The sequence below is a fragment of the Strongylocentrotus purpuratus genome, unplaced genomic scaffold, assembly GCF_000002235.5.
Source record: "Strongylocentrotus purpuratus isolate Spur 01 unplaced genomic scaffold, Spur_5.0 spur5_scaffold_1, whole genome shotgun sequence".
Lineage (NCBI taxonomy): Eukaryota > Metazoa > Echinodermata > Echinoidea > Camarodonta > Strongylocentrotidae > Strongylocentrotus > Strongylocentrotus purpuratus.
Genome location: NW_022145594.1, coordinates 52,121,529 through 52,137,255, shown reverse-complemented (window position 1 = coordinate 52,137,255; position 15,727 = coordinate 52,121,529). Strand labels below are relative to the sequence as shown.

At 38.7% G+C, this 15,727-nt stretch overlaps 1 protein-coding gene across 1 annotated transcript; it reads right to left on the bottom strand.

The window, feature by feature from the left end:
* Positions 1-2,013: 2,013 nt before the first annotated feature.
* On the bottom strand, positions 2,014-9,117 carry LOC115921447. The gene is made up of 4 exons (XM_030978934.1): positions 9,010-9,117; positions 3,970-4,317; positions 3,288-3,686; positions 2,014-2,117 (listed from the first exon to the last, which is right to left on the bottom strand). The coding sequence occupies exons 1-4, from the start codon at positions 9,083-9,085 to the stop codon at positions 2,014-2,016; spliced, it is 927 nt and encodes a 308-aa protein (XP_030834794.1). The 5' UTR covers positions 9,086-9,117.
* Positions 9,118-15,727: the final 6,610 nt, after the last annotated feature.

The window sequence follows — 15,727 nt, the reverse complement described above, 5'->3', positions numbered from 1 at the left end:
TAATCAAAATTTGTGACTCTGCCTTTTGTCATTTTGAATGTACGTAACATCTATGATTTTTTTAAAATTAATATAAGTAAGGATGACGATTTGATTATAGAGTGGGATAACCTCTTACCAACAGCTTGAGAAACAAACAAGGCATTAGATCACAATTATCCTTGATGTTATTTAACAACATGTTATGAAGGCTATGTAATATAGTATGTATCGACTTGTAGGATGTATAATTTAACATTTCACGACCACACAAGAGTTATATTTTCACTCTTGATCATATTTTTCCCCATGCAGAGCTGCGCGCTAAATGAGAATGTAAACCCTTTATGATATAAAATAAGCAGTATATTATCATATCAAATATATTTTCGCTATTCCAAAACTGCCATGCCATTGCACTTGTAACAAGTCAACGCAAAGTATAGCATCCCCTCGCAGGGTACAAATGGCATATATACATCAAAACAAGTTACTTCCATTGGACTATACTATTATATTACTAGGCAAGGAAGTTAACCACATTTTCACATATATAATTAGGTGTTTTTGCATATTTAATGAGCTATGGCCTTTCACCTTTGACCTACATACCGGTACTTGGAAATCAAACTTAGGCTGTACATGTATTTTTATACCATGTACCTTCATATTAAATTTCATTAAAATTAGTCAAACATTATTCAAGTTATCGAATGGAAACCAGATTCGCATATTTAATGAGCTATGACCTTTGACCTACATACTCCGAAATCGAACTTGGCTGTGTTTGATACAATGAACCTTCATATCAAATTTCATTAAAATCCGTCAAACAATACTAAAGTTATTTTAACATATTTGTGGCTTACACCTAGTAAATAAGATCGATTGATCGATCTGTATTGAAAAACAAGTCAGAAAACATCTTGGAACCAGCGTGACTTGAACCTGCATCTACTACTTCAAGTCCCGCTGGTTTCAAGAATTTTTCTGACTTGTTTTTCAATACAGATCGATCAATCGTTCTTATTTACTGGGTGTAAGCCACAAATATGTTTAAATAATTGAAATTTCTCCCAGGAAGCATTACATTTGTAAAAAATACTAAAGTTATGGATCGGAAGCCAGATTCGCATATTTAATGAGCTATGACCTTTGAATTACATACTCAGAAATTGAAATAAGGCTGTGTTTTGGTACCATGTACATTCATATTAAATTTCATTAAAATTTGTCAAACATTACTCAAGTTATCGAATGGAAACCAGATTCGCATATTTAATGAGCTATGAACTTTGACCTTTGACCTACGTACTCCAATATCGAACTTAGCCTGTATTTTGATATCATTTACCTTCATATCAAATTTCATTAAAATCCATTAAACATTACTGAAGTTATCGATCGGAAACCAAATTTGTTACGGACGCACGGAAGGAAGGACGGAAGGACGGACAGCAGCGTTACTATATCCCCTCCGACTTCATCGGCGAGGGGATACAGGGAAGATGATGACAACTATTAAACAGATATTGACTGATAGGGTGTGTAATATAACCATTTTTGAACCGCCGAAGGAAGCTATAATTTCGTAAAGGGTTTACATTTTCATTTAGCGCGCAGCCCTGGGGAAAAATATGATCAAGAGTGAAAATATAACTCTTGTGTGGTCGTGAAATGTTAAATTATACATCCTACAAGTCGATACATACTATATTACATAGCCTTCATAACACGTTGTTATATAACATCAAGGATAATTGCGATCTAATGCCTTGTTTGTTTCTCGAGCCGTCCAGCCTTCCGCTTCAGATTCATGTGGCTTAGACAGCGCAAACAATCCATACACGCTAGTGCGCCCAGGGGACAGTGCTTAGATCGATATGAACCCAAAATTTACTAATTTGAACAGTTGGTAAATATAACATTGAAAAATGACAGAGAGTGAAAATATGCTAATTACGTACAATCAACTCAATCTCTAACACGTGACGAGCATTTGACCAATCACAACTTTGTATCTATAAGAACTATCTAATATATAAATATACCTTGACCCCTCTGTAGTTTCCTTCGATGCCACAGTACGATTGAAATACAGATCACAGCCAATAGAACGATGAATATAACTGGTACAACTGTAGATGAATGAAAGATATGGTAAATAGACAGGAGCGTTTTGTTGTAAAGTCTTGATATCAGAAAAAACCTGTAGATTGTTGTACGCCTTTCTTAAAGGTGCAATTCAAAGAAAATCACAAATATGTCAACTAATGTATCCCTAGAAACTGGTAAGCTAATAGATGGCCATCGTACAAGTTTTAGGTCAACTACATATCGGGTGATTTATAAAAATAAAAATACAACCACCTCCATAGCAGCTGGGATATACGAGAGATTCGCCGGAAAAATAACAATGTTTTAATGACGTCACGATATGGACAAATACTCCCCAACCAGACGATATCCCATAAAGAATGAACATAATTGCAAAGCTATTATTTGTCAAATTGAGTTTAGTGTATATAAATGTAATGGCATGTCAAACCATTCAAAAGGGGATATGACCCGATTCTGATAACTTAAATCTTTTGCTTGTAAATTACACAGGATAGGGGTTAAAACAATCAAAGAAACCAGACTTTCAAATTGAAAAAACCCCGGAATGATATTAAGGACGACATTTGTTCTCTCTTGAAACGCCAAACATACCGTGGTGTGTGCAGCTGAATATACAATGGCGTCTTATTTTGTTTACAAGCGACAGATTCCTATATTTTTGTATCGCTGCATTTGTCATCAAAATAAAACCATGCGCGGGGTTTAGAGTGAGGCAATAGATTATACATTTAGCCTGATGGTAGTGAAGTAAGAGAAAGAACTCAAGAGAAGATGAAAACACAGGCACTGAAAATGTGTGAGATGTCATAGGACATCGTCTGCTTGTGCAAATTATGTCCATACTGTGATCTCACACATCTCAGTAGCGTTGGGAGAGCTCTTCAGGTGCTATGCCGGGGCTGTATTTAAGCGTTTTGTAATTTATAATAATCATTACTCCGAATGTTTCCAAGCATTGAATTTTGATAACCTTGTCGAATCAGAGTTTCAACTTTGCAATAATGAAAATAAAGTTAGTTTTTAAAATCAATTAATATCTACTTTAAACAGTGTTGTAGCATATAGTATAACACGTACCTTGAAATAAAAATGTTTTTTAGCAGAGTCTAATATCTAGCTATTTTCCTTTTCTGATTTTGTACATAAATGGTTTAAATAATGACATGGAAGAATACAAATGTTCTTACCAACTTTAGCTGCACTTCCATCTGTCTTGTCAATCGGAATTGTGGATCCAGTAGGCAAGGGAGAAGAGCTTGTTCGTAGGTTAACTAAAACAGTTCTCGTTCTCTGCTCTGCCGATCCAGGAATAGACGCAAAACAAACATAGCTGATTTCACTGGCTGTAGCGTTGGCGTATATGGTTTTGTTTTTCGTCCCGTCAATATTTGTAACTTCAATCGTGTCTTTCGTGTGCAGACTTGTGGATCCATGTAGAAAGTAAAGATCGATATCTGGAAAGTAACCTGACGCAGAGCAGCTTATCTCGACTGATTGGTTAGTTGAAATAGTACAGGTAGTTTCAGTGTCAGTTGGAGAGTTCATTTGACATTCATTGATGATTGGGTAGGGTTCCATAGGAGGAGCTATAAAAAGAAACAATGTTCCAAATCATTGAATATCTTTCTTTGAAATAAAACAGGCATGTTCCTAAAGAAATATCTTTTGCGGTATCTTACAATATTTGTCTAACTTTGTATGCAAGAAATCTGATGACATAGAAGAAGGGCTTTCTGGGTCCCTATTTTCTCTCTATTTTTTCTTCCCTGTTTTTAAATCATCTTTAATAGAAAGGATTGAAATATATCTGATTAGACAGCGCTTCAAGAGAGTTAAACAACTAAGAATAAGAACTAACCCATTACTCACAAAAAACACTGATGTCTGTAAAGTTGTGTATCTGTCTCCCCTTGTAGTTTGTGACCCTGCATAAATATGGTCCTTGTTCTACAATGCTGACTTCTTTGATGATTAAGGAGAACTCTGCATTCATCTCCATGATCTGACATGGCCTTTCACCTACACATGATCCTGTAACAGGGTCTCCTGTAATCCATGAGACGAGGGTTGGTGCACGTATTGGATCATCTCCTTTCTTCCAGTAGACAGCTAAAGGTGTCCCACGAAACTGACATTTCAGGACAACACTGTCCCCGGTTCTTACTGTTTTATGTAAATCAGTGTACACAACATCATCAGGAACATCACAAGCAACACCTGTATAAAAAATATGGGATCAATGGAAAGGGGTAAATAATGCCCAGTACCACCTTCTTCGGCATAATCATGAAAGAGAATGGCAATTTCAATGTAAATTTGTAGGATCTTTTGCTGGCTTAATTTGGACAATGCATCGGTCGCTCAGGTAATAGAAACGAACTGATCTGACAAACAGGATTTCTTTTCAGGCTGTATAATAATTCTATTAATGACAGTGCTCTAAAATGAAAACACGGTAAAGTGAAAAAAGTTTTTGATAGACATGCTATTATTGTTCATAAGATTTGCCAGTAGACGGTTCTTTTACCTAGGACCTCTCGTCAAACTAGCTGTGAGACCAACCAGGGGGCACCAGATGCGGAGGAAAGTTTTACTCTACAACAAAGCTCAGTGGGAGAAGTTTGCTGAGAGCATGGAAGCAGTCAGGAGATGAGATTGAAGCTTAACTTCCATATGCCTCTGTTTAATGAACTACATGTATGGCTCATCTTCAAGACTGGCATCGAGAAGGGCACCAATGACTTCATTCCTCAAAAGCTGACTCCACACAAAGCCAACTTACCATGGGTGACAAATAGCATCAGACGACTCATCAAGAAACGTGACAGACTGAGCAACAAGTGCAGACACCTCTGGAAGAGAGAGGGCCTCGTTCCATATGCTCTGGAAGAGCAGCTCTGTGATCTCAAAAAAACACTCCAATCCACACTCAGGAAAGCTTACTGAACTATGTTGAGTTCATCTTTACTGTTGAAGATGATGACGAAAGACCAGGGAAGTACAACTGCATGAAGAGATTCTGGCAATTCATCAAGAATAACAGAACTGACAGTGCTGGAATTGCGGAACTCAAATCTGACGGCGTGCTATTCAGTGAACCTGCTGAGAAAGCTGATGCCCTGAATAGACAGTTCAAGAAGGTTTTTACACAGGAAATTCCAATCCCTCCTCATCTGTTGCCAGATACTTCTGACCACTAATCGATGCCTGACATAGTGATAACCGTGAAGGGTAAACAATGACAATGAAGTCCATATATTGTACACATGCTTATTAGCTCATTATGCTAATTATGCTATTTAAGACAATTGCATTACTTGGAATCAAAAACTGGTGTCATAGATGAATTCCTCTTCATAGAAAACACTTGAAAAGTCATATTATCCATGTTTTCTGGCTTCCTGGATTGAGATTAGCAACATTATTACATGTTGCACATATGCTAATTAGATGATTATGCTAATATGGCTATTAAAAAAGTTGCTCAAGGTTGCCAAGCTGGCAACCAAGCTGAATTTACATCAATACCCATCTAGAACACAAATCAATAAAAAAACCTTGTACTTTTCCAGGTCATGTACATGGTATATGGTACCGTCTACTGGACTACAAGACCCTCTTGAACTACAGGAGGACCTTAATAGGCTTGCTGAATGGTCCTCTGAATGGATGATGGAGCTCAATACAGACAAGTACAAGGCCATCACAGTGTCCGGGAAGAAGAGCCAGATACGACACCAGTACATCCTGAACAACACACCACTGGAAGCAGTCTCATCAACCAAGTACCTTGGCATCACTATCACATCTGACTTGAAATGGGACAAACACATCACAAGCATATGCCAGAAAGCAAACAACACCCTCGCCTTCCTCAGACGAAATCTCTGGATCAACTCACCAAAACCGAAGAGTACTGCCTACAAAGCTCTAGTAAGACCACTCATTGAGTACAGTTCTACAGCTTGGGATCCCTCCTCTGCAAACCACATCCATCAAATAGAAATGGTACAAAGATGGGCCGCTATATTCACCCTCAATCGGTACCACAGCACCTCTAGCGTGACCTCCATGCTCCAACAACTTGACTGGACCACACTCGAGCAACGCAGAGAAAATTGCAGACTGGTGATGCTGTACAAGCTCCACAACAACCTGGTAGCACTCGACACAGCATCCTACATCAACCCTGCCACAAGACCATCCAGGACTGCCCATGCACATAGCTACCAAGTCCTCCGTTCAAGAACTGAGCAACATAAGCAGTCCTTCTTTCCCAGGATTGTGAGGAGTTGGAACAACCTGCCATCAGAAACAGTATGTGCCTCATCAGTCAATGCCTTCCGTCAATGCCTGACGGGAGGCAGCAGCAAAGTCCGGGAACTTTTTACTTGCACCATGTAAATAGCATTGCACCATGCACCTTGCTTTCGTAAGCACACACACACACACTCATCAGTCTGCAAGAATCTTCAACTGTGAAGGAGGTAGACTTAACCCAAAGAAGAAGAAGAAGAAGGACTACATTTCCTTGTTTTCGGAAAGGCTTTAAATATGGAGGTGGTACAGTTGTTTTAACAAAAAAGAGGCATCAAATAACAGTTCCAAAGCATCATAAGGAAAAACACTTTTTACTTATACTGTTTGGTTAATCAAATGCTCAATTTACCGGTAATCCATGCCAAACTAATTTTTACTCCATTCACCATTGGGTCACACAAATTGGGCTTACATCAAAAGGGTGCGGTGCGGTGCGGCGCGGCGTGTTGAGTTCAACGCACCCATTCGATAAAAGGCCCCCCGCTTTTCTCGAAAGGGTGCGTTGAGAACGGTGGACCGTCTTAGCACACCCTTAATTTCGAGAAAAGAGGGGGTCTTTTCTCGACAGGGTGCGTCGACTAGTCTTTTACATCAGTCATTTAAAATGTTTAAGGAATAGAAATGTCGTTTTATAAAGTGAAATAATCAAAACTGAAACTACTTTTTGCGTAGTCTTGCAGATCAGGCATTTATAAGAATTAAATCATTAAATAAAAAGAAACACATATACAAAAAGTATATTGAAGGAAAATAGGAAGAACGAGAGCAAGAAAGAAAGAATAGTTAGCTGCCAGTGTCACAAAATAATGAGGTATCAAAATATGCTCATCTGACCGTGATTAAATCCCTAAAAACCCTCAGCTTCAGGGGCTCTGGCCCCTGGACCCTTTCGATGTAAGCCCACAAATTGTACATAATCTGAAGGAAACAAAAAAGGGGTCTGATGTTGATTTCATTGTCGCGAAAGTGTGCCTTGAGAAGTCTTCCACATCAGACATTTATAGTAGAATTTAAGGAATAGATATATTCAAGTCGTTTAAATTGAAATAATCACAATTGAAACAGATTGAAAATTAACAATAACTAGTTCTTACACAGTCTTGCAGATCAGTCGTTTATAAGAATTAAATCAATAAATAACACGAAACACAAACAAATGAAAAATTGAATGAGAAAAACTGATGATGAGTAAAGCTTTACGAAAGGGCATCAGAGCACCGACTTGGGTTTGAACCCCAATTTGTTTTGGCAAAGTGAGAAAAAAAAGGGGGAAAAAGCATATTGTGAACCCCTAATTTTTCATTGGGTCAATTTTCTCTTTAATCAAATTAAATTAAATATAAGATGAATTCATAAACGTGATAGTAACTTTGCGACTTATTTTTATTTCTAATTTTATTTGTAAGGACTGTTAATTATGCAAGACTATTTTACATTAAAAATTATTTTTTTGTTATTTTAATAAATAAACACCTGATATTCAAGACTAGGTAAACACCTTTATTTGAAATTGTAGAATATTTAAGTAATTTATTTGATTAAATGTTTCATGTAATTTATTGATTTAGTTCTTATAAACGCCTGATCTGGAAGACTACTCAAAAGTAGCTAGTTTATTACGACTGCCTTGAACATGCAAGCCGAGAAGCCTGTTAAATGTACCGAACCAGACTGGCCAGAAGATACACACAAAACGGTCATTGATTTTGTGTAGACAGCAAGCCTGTCTCCTGTCTGGATTTTCCGCAAAATGCGCAAAATTGAACAGCTACGATTTTTTTTCTTTTCTGCTTCCATTTAATTTTGTTAATGCAACTTGAATTTGGCGTAAATATTCATAAATAAATGATGCACACCAATAAAAACTTAAACAACAACATCATGTAATATTCAATCTGTTACAACTTTGATTACCGGTATTTCAATTTTAAAATCATTTAAATTTCTATGTCTTAGGTACACATCGGGCCTCTGGAGATTTTAGCTGAATAGCCTGCTGACACATGGGAATAGATCATTATGTTGGCGTTCAGTATCCAGCCTCTCATGGTTGCAGTATATAGTACTTGTTGTTGTTGTTATAATAGTTATCTATTATTAGTATATTGTTCTGGTTGTTGAGCAGAGATTGTTACAACTTCAATAGATAATTGTTATACATGTACTTATTTTAATCTTACAATTAGTACAGGTACAGCTTAGAACATAGAGTTAGATTGTATATACCTAGTATAGTTAATTATCTTTGTCAGATTTGTTGTTATTATACTCATCATGTTTATACTCAGCTCTCTTCCCTATATATCTATGTAACATATGTTTTATGGACTTCTGCCTTGTGCAGCTGAGTCTGAAATAAACAAAGTTCTGAATTGAAATTGAATTATTCCTTAAATTCATTTATAAACGACTGATGTGGAAGACTAGTAACCGCACTCTTTCGCGGTATAAACTTCATGCACTGTACTACTACTAGCTAGTAGTAGGAGTGCCTCCAACCATGGGCCAAATTATACAGTTCCCCAAAGTTGACAGCCGGGCGCGGGCCCTGGTTAAACATAATGGTGGAATCTCTATTCATTCTCTTACCTGAAATGTAGCAAGATATCATAACAATACCCACACATGTCGCGATAAGCCAGAGACTGCCGATACGAGGGTCCATCTTAATTGGTCGTGATCGTATAAACGAGTGGTAATAATGATCACCATCAATCGACCACCACACCTATACACACCTGGGTTTTTCCAGCATAACGTCAAAGGGGAGTCCCCGAATGTCAAATTCAAATCGTAGAGGGCAAACGTCTCACCCCGTTTTTTGGTCCGTTTTGCATAGATTTGCCAACTCGTATACTACCGGTAGTACTCAGTGGCGTAATGAGCAAAAACGTTGGGGGGGGGGGACAAAACAAATCCGCATGACCCCGCTGTTACACGCAGGCCCTGCTGAACGTTTTTCAAAGTGGGTGGGGGAGACTATGTACAATCAGGTAGAGCGTAGCATAAATTGGCGTGGGGTCCAGGGGGCTGACGCTCAGGGGGTTTTAGGCATTAAATTACCGCCAGATATGAGCATCCCCGGGCCCGCCTTATTAGGGTCCAGGGGACAGAGCCCCCGGAAGCTCAGAGTATTTATGCATACGGTCAGATGAGCATACTGGCAGGACATTAATTGGCGTGGGTCAAGGGGCGGAGCCCCAGAAGCTCAGGGATTTTAGGCATTAAATTACCGCCCAACATCCAGGGGCCCGCCTTAGGGCCCAATGTGGGTCCAGGGTCCGAGCTCCCGTAAGCTCAGGTGTTTTAGGCATCTAATCTGATGAGCGTATTTTAATATCTCATTATTTGTTGACACTGGACACTGGCCGGCCATTATTCTGTCTTTCTTCCTCTCTTTCGTTTTTTGTTCTATTTCTCTTTAATATACTTTTTCAAAAAAGTGTGTCGGGGGGGGGGGGCTCGAGCCCCCGAGCCACGCCGTTCAGTGGGCCCTGACATGTAGGCCTCTAAATAAGCATATTTCTTGCTTGACTGTAAATTGGGAATTTGTCATTTTTCAACATAATTATAGGCATACAAAAGTACTAAAAAGTGCAAAAAAATCCCGGAAAATGAAGCTTTTCACATTATTTGTAAATTATTGATTTGACTGTAATCGAATTAAAAATAAACCACATTTGATTTTTGTTTTGGGCCCCTTCCCATCAGTACGCCACATATGGAAACGTTTGCTTTGATTTGTCTCATAAAAGAAGTTCACCACAAACTGACTCCCACACGGTGTTGAGTGCTCAGGGGTCACGGGCCACTGGCTTCACCGGGCAGGTAGTTCCATTATGTGAATGGGTAAATTAACTATTACAAAATGAGGGGACACATTACATTGTACAATAGGGACACACATTGTTTTTATTGTGCAGAACATACTCTTTTATTGACTTACTTATTGCATACAACTATAAAAACAAAATGCATTTTGTATTCTAACAATTGGAGTACAAAGAATAATAACAGGTGAATGAAATGCATTAAACATCACAAACACCTGGGGAGGAAGCATTCATAAATTTGAATACATATAGTTGATAAACATTGGAGTACAAAGAATGATAGCAGGTGAATAAAAATGCTTCAACAGCAACACAAACACCTGGGAAGCTAGGAAGCATCCATAAATTTGAATAATTTAATTGATAAACGACTCCGCATGTGAATGTTTGTTGGAGCAGAAAGCAGTGGATTCTTAACAACTCGAACACATTTAACAGAATGTCGGAACGTAAATTAAATTTGGCGCGGTTGGAAATGCATCTTTCTACCCTGCGACTTTAATGGTACGATCCAGTAAATTAAAACAGTAAAATGGCTCTTATTTTAAAATTACTCATTAAATAAAACCCAAAACTTCAGTGATATCAGAAAAAATATGTTATATCTTACTAGTAATTAAAAAAGATATATAAACATTGTGAAAGTGTCGCATTTTACGATAAAAGACACCGATTTAGCGAAGATGAACTCATTAGTGCGCTTGCATCAGGGAATTCAAGGTCAAAAGGTCAATTCAGACGCTGATAAATTATTGGTCGAGCCTTTTTGTTTCCTTTATTCCGACATAATTATACAATCAATCAAAACAAGTTTAATGCCAAAAGAAAGCTAATGATTAGTATTTTCATTAACCGCTTGCCCCAAAGTCGCTTGACCAAAGTGAAACGAGTGAGAGCTTGCGAGAGCGGCCAAAGTGTGATTGAAACTCGCTATTTGTTATTCTTCAACGCAAAAAGAGTCGTCATTGTGCTGGATAAATGTATTTTTTCCGACGAAAGTACAGAAAATTTGCATATGGTCTTTTTATATTATACTTTATGAAATGTTACCCGAGTGACTTCCGGGCGCCCCAATGCTGGAAAGACACGCACATTTTAGAAAACTTCACTTTTTCATGGAAAAATGCTTATTTGTTCTATGCACGCAAGTCAGATTGAGCGGATGATACAACGTTTCCATATGTGGTGTACAGTGGCATATCTGGCGCTTTGTCTTGGAGGGGGGGGGGGGGGGGGGGGGGGGGGGAGGGGGGGGGGAGGGCGAGAGCGGCGCAATCTTTTCCCCTTTCTTCTTCCTCTTTAAACAAAATTATTTCCCTTTCTCTCCTCTTAATTCCCATTTTCCTCCCTTCCTTCTCTCTCTCTCTCTCTCTCTCTCTCTTGCTGAGAGAGGGGGAAGGGGGCAGGGGTGTGGGGGGGGGGGAGGCCGATTTCAACCCCCCGGTCCATACCTAGCTTGTTTGCGGGAAAAATCGCAACTGATCTCCCCTACCCGGTCTTCCTCTGTTTTCTTCTTCCTTTCCCTTCCTTTCCTCTCTTTTAAGTTTGCTGGGGGCGAAAATTAAGTGCATTTCGCCCCCAGCCCCGATCCACGTCGTTGTTGGCTTGGTTAATTGCAACCGATCTCTCCTTCTTTTCACCCTTTTCTTTTCTTCTTCCTCTTTTTTGTTCCCTTTTAGCTTTCCCCTTTCCTTTCCCTTCCTTCTCTCTCTTTTATTTCCTTTGGCGTGGGGGGGGGGGGGGTAAGGGCCTCCCCCCCCGATTTTGATCACTGTTTGTTGCAATCCCGGGGGGGGGGGATACGGTTTGGACGGGGTGTGCCGCTCAAGCCTCGAAACCCATATCCATTATTAAGGGGTATTGGGGACATTTTTGTAAAAGAATTGGATGCTCGTCACATGAAATTTTGAAAAAAACGGACCCATTTTTAATTATTTTTTCGTTAAAAGTGGGACCCATGTTTAGGGATTTAAAAAATTTGTTTTACCCATTAGAGCGACACACCTCCGTAATAATGAGTACTCCCCCCCCCCCCCCCCCCCCCCCGGTTTCAATTCAGTTTTTTCAAACAGCTCGTTGCAACGAACTCAAACCAAATTCAATGGCTCGTTGGCACAGCTAGAACTCTGAAATAACTTTAGCGCCATCTATTGTTATAGAACTGTTTCGTGTGGGTGGTACTAGTTTAGCTACAAGGAGCTATCAGGGTATTCTGTACTCGCACAGTCATTACCTTGTAGTGCTAAATCACCCCATTCGTTTTATAAGGGTAAAGGACAATCTCAGACCCTTTCTTTAGGGAGGAGTAAGGAATACCTTAGGACTTCTACAGGAGTAATCATTTATATGTTCGTAAAGTTTTTCTGCCGCCTCTTACGAAAAAAGAAAACTAGCAAAAGCCTGTGTTGAGGCTATAGAAGTGTTATTGTCAAAGTTGTTGGTAGAGTACAGTGGGTAGAGGATAGTTCCTGGGTCTCAATATTACCTTCAAATAATAAAACAAGCAATATAAAATATGTTTTGAAATAATTTAAAAAACCGCAATATAGGTATGTTTTGAAAAGTGAATAGAGGTGGGTTAAGGGGAGGGAATCAAATGCCTAGTATAATGGGGAGTTGAAGACGACTTGAAATATAAAACCATCATGAAGTGACTATGCTTGCAATTAGTTTTTTCTCGCATATGGCATTGCAGAAAAGGAAAGAAGAACTAGAAAGGAAAAAACAAACAAACAAACACACTAACAAACAAACAAATTGAGAAAGATAGATAGAAAGAAAGAATAAAACAATATTGAAGAAAGGAGAGAAAGAAAGAAATGAAGGAAAAGTTAGAAGATATCTCTTTCTTTGGCAAGCTCTGTATCCTGTACAAAAGTGGTTCACGCATACAGCGCATGCGCAGTAGCTTTGTAAGGTAATATTGAGACCCAGGAACTACCAGTACAGTGAGAGCATAGAGATATATACTACTAATATCTCTATGACTATGAGTGAGAGGGGTTTTCGAGAGTGGTCTTTGACCAAGTCGCTCTGCGGAATAAAATTTGCCGATGTGACGCGTTAGTGGTACGGAAAAAAATAATCGCGTCCCCAACTTTTTTCTTGGACAACTAACACATCTGAAGCATGCCAATTTAGTGCAGTGAAGCTCCGCGGAACGTACTATAGGCCCCTATACAGTGCGAGTCAAACTCTTTTGCAATTTGAGAACCACATTTGGCGCATTAATGTCCACCGGCATGCACTTCGTGGAAAAAAACAAGGCCTTCTGATTGGTTAGAAGTTAGAGAAAAGTGATCTGTCACGTCGATAGACGCTGTGCTTCATTGCTGCACAATGCACAAAGAGAGTGGTCAGGTACTTCACTTCAGTAGTGTACACTTTATTGTTACCAGGGGCGTCGCTATATAGACATATTCAGTGGGGGGGGGGGGTGTATATAGAGGCCACCGATTACCGACAATACTAGCCACCAATTACCGACAAATATTATGCCAATGTCCCAATGTCTACAAATTCAACCCTATAAACCTAGGGGCTAGAAACTAAGTTATTTTTCAGTTTCCATCCTCCCGCGCAAAGCGCGGAAGCTTTGGCACTTCATTAAATTATTAGAGAAAGATGACAATTCGTTGTATACCGTTCCCGACTCTAATTCTTGTTTCGCCCCTCCCGCGCGAATCGCAGAAGCTATGACGTTACATTAAATCATTAGAGAAAGAAGAAGATTCGTTGTACCGTTTTCAAATCTTAATCCTTGTCTAAATTCCTTTTTCGCCCCTGACTATACGTCTTTTATAGTAAAACTATTCTTTTTCTTGTTGTGTACACCAGGCGCGTACCAGGCGCGTACGAGGTGACTCCAATAGTACTATTTGCTGAGGGGCGCAGCCCGAAGCAAATGGTACTTTTGGAGTCACCGAGGCCCATAGTTTAACCAGTACCTCGAATAGAAAGCATGGTATATTTGTTTTATATCCTGCATCAAAAATTTATTTAAAAAAAAAATATTTGAGTTATTTTTAGAAAGTACTATATGAGACTACTATTTTGGTTTACTATTTTGGAGTTGAAAAAAAAAAAATCAATGGGCCTCGGTGACTCCAAAAGTACCATTTGCTTCGGGCTGCGCCCCTCAGCAAATAGTACTATTGGAGTCACCTCTTGCGCATAGTTTTAACCAGAACCTCTCAAGGCAGTGTATATTTTTATATATTTTATCCCTTATCGTAAGATTGTTGCATTAGGAGTGTACACAACAAGAAAATGAATAGTTTTACTATAAAAGACGTTTCCTGTCGCCTACATCGAAATAGTACCTTTTTTTTTATTGATGACGTCACGCATAGTACTGCATTACACTAGCGCCAGCTAAACATTTTTACATCCTTCAATGTTTCATTTCAGCCGTGCAATTTTCTTTATTTCTTTTCGATCTGAATGTAGATGTGAATGTGAGAATAAGGTTCATGTTATTACAGAAGTGTACAAGGAATAATACAGATGGAAGGGATATAAAACAAATATAAAATGACTCATTCTCGGAACAAGCTAAAACTATTCGCACTCAGGAACATCATTAGTACTTTTCTCCCTCGGGTCGATGGCCCTCGGGAGAATAGTACTAGTTGATGTTCCTTCGATGCGAATAGTTTCAGCTAGATCCTCGAGTGTCATTGTATATTTGTATATTATTCATAAATATTATTATTTAAGATCAAGAGGCACGTAAGATGGCACACACGTTTTTTTTTTATTACGATCGTACCATACTAGTTGTGCATTTTGTAGATGAAAAATTGAAGTGTTATCAATCGCATTCCTGTGTAATAATTTTACCCGACTTTAATATCGAAGGTCCAAAATCATGATGGTCAACTTATTTATATCTTTAAATATCTTTTTCAAGATATTGATAAGTTTCATAGAAGTACTCACTAATAAGTTTTAGCACAGGCCCTCATGACTATGATAATCGGGATATAGAATGAAAGGCATATCATTTTTGAAGGTGTTTTTAAGACTACCTACTTTTATGTCATTATTGTGTATCCAATATTTTGACTAACTCGAAGCTGATGGAAAACATTCCAAAATGTCCCAAACGTTTGAAAATACCGTCAATTTCACTTTATTTGACAGTGACTAATATAATTAAGGGATACTTGAGGTCTAAGATGTGTTGTAACCTACATGTAAGTTACTTTGAATTAAGGTCCATGTCATATCAACTTAGTACTCGTACATGTTAGTACTACATGCTTGCATTCTTTTCGATGATAGTAAAGCCTGTCATTCCTTGAAGTATAACTACAAATAATCCGAGTCTGACATGATGTTGTTTAGTGACGTAAGATATAGCGTCGCCGGGAAAGGGGAGGGGTGTCGGGCGCCAAATTATATTAACATTGACAAGACTGTTTTTGTGAACAGTCCGCCTACAACATTCCAACATTCTAAGTTTCAAGTTT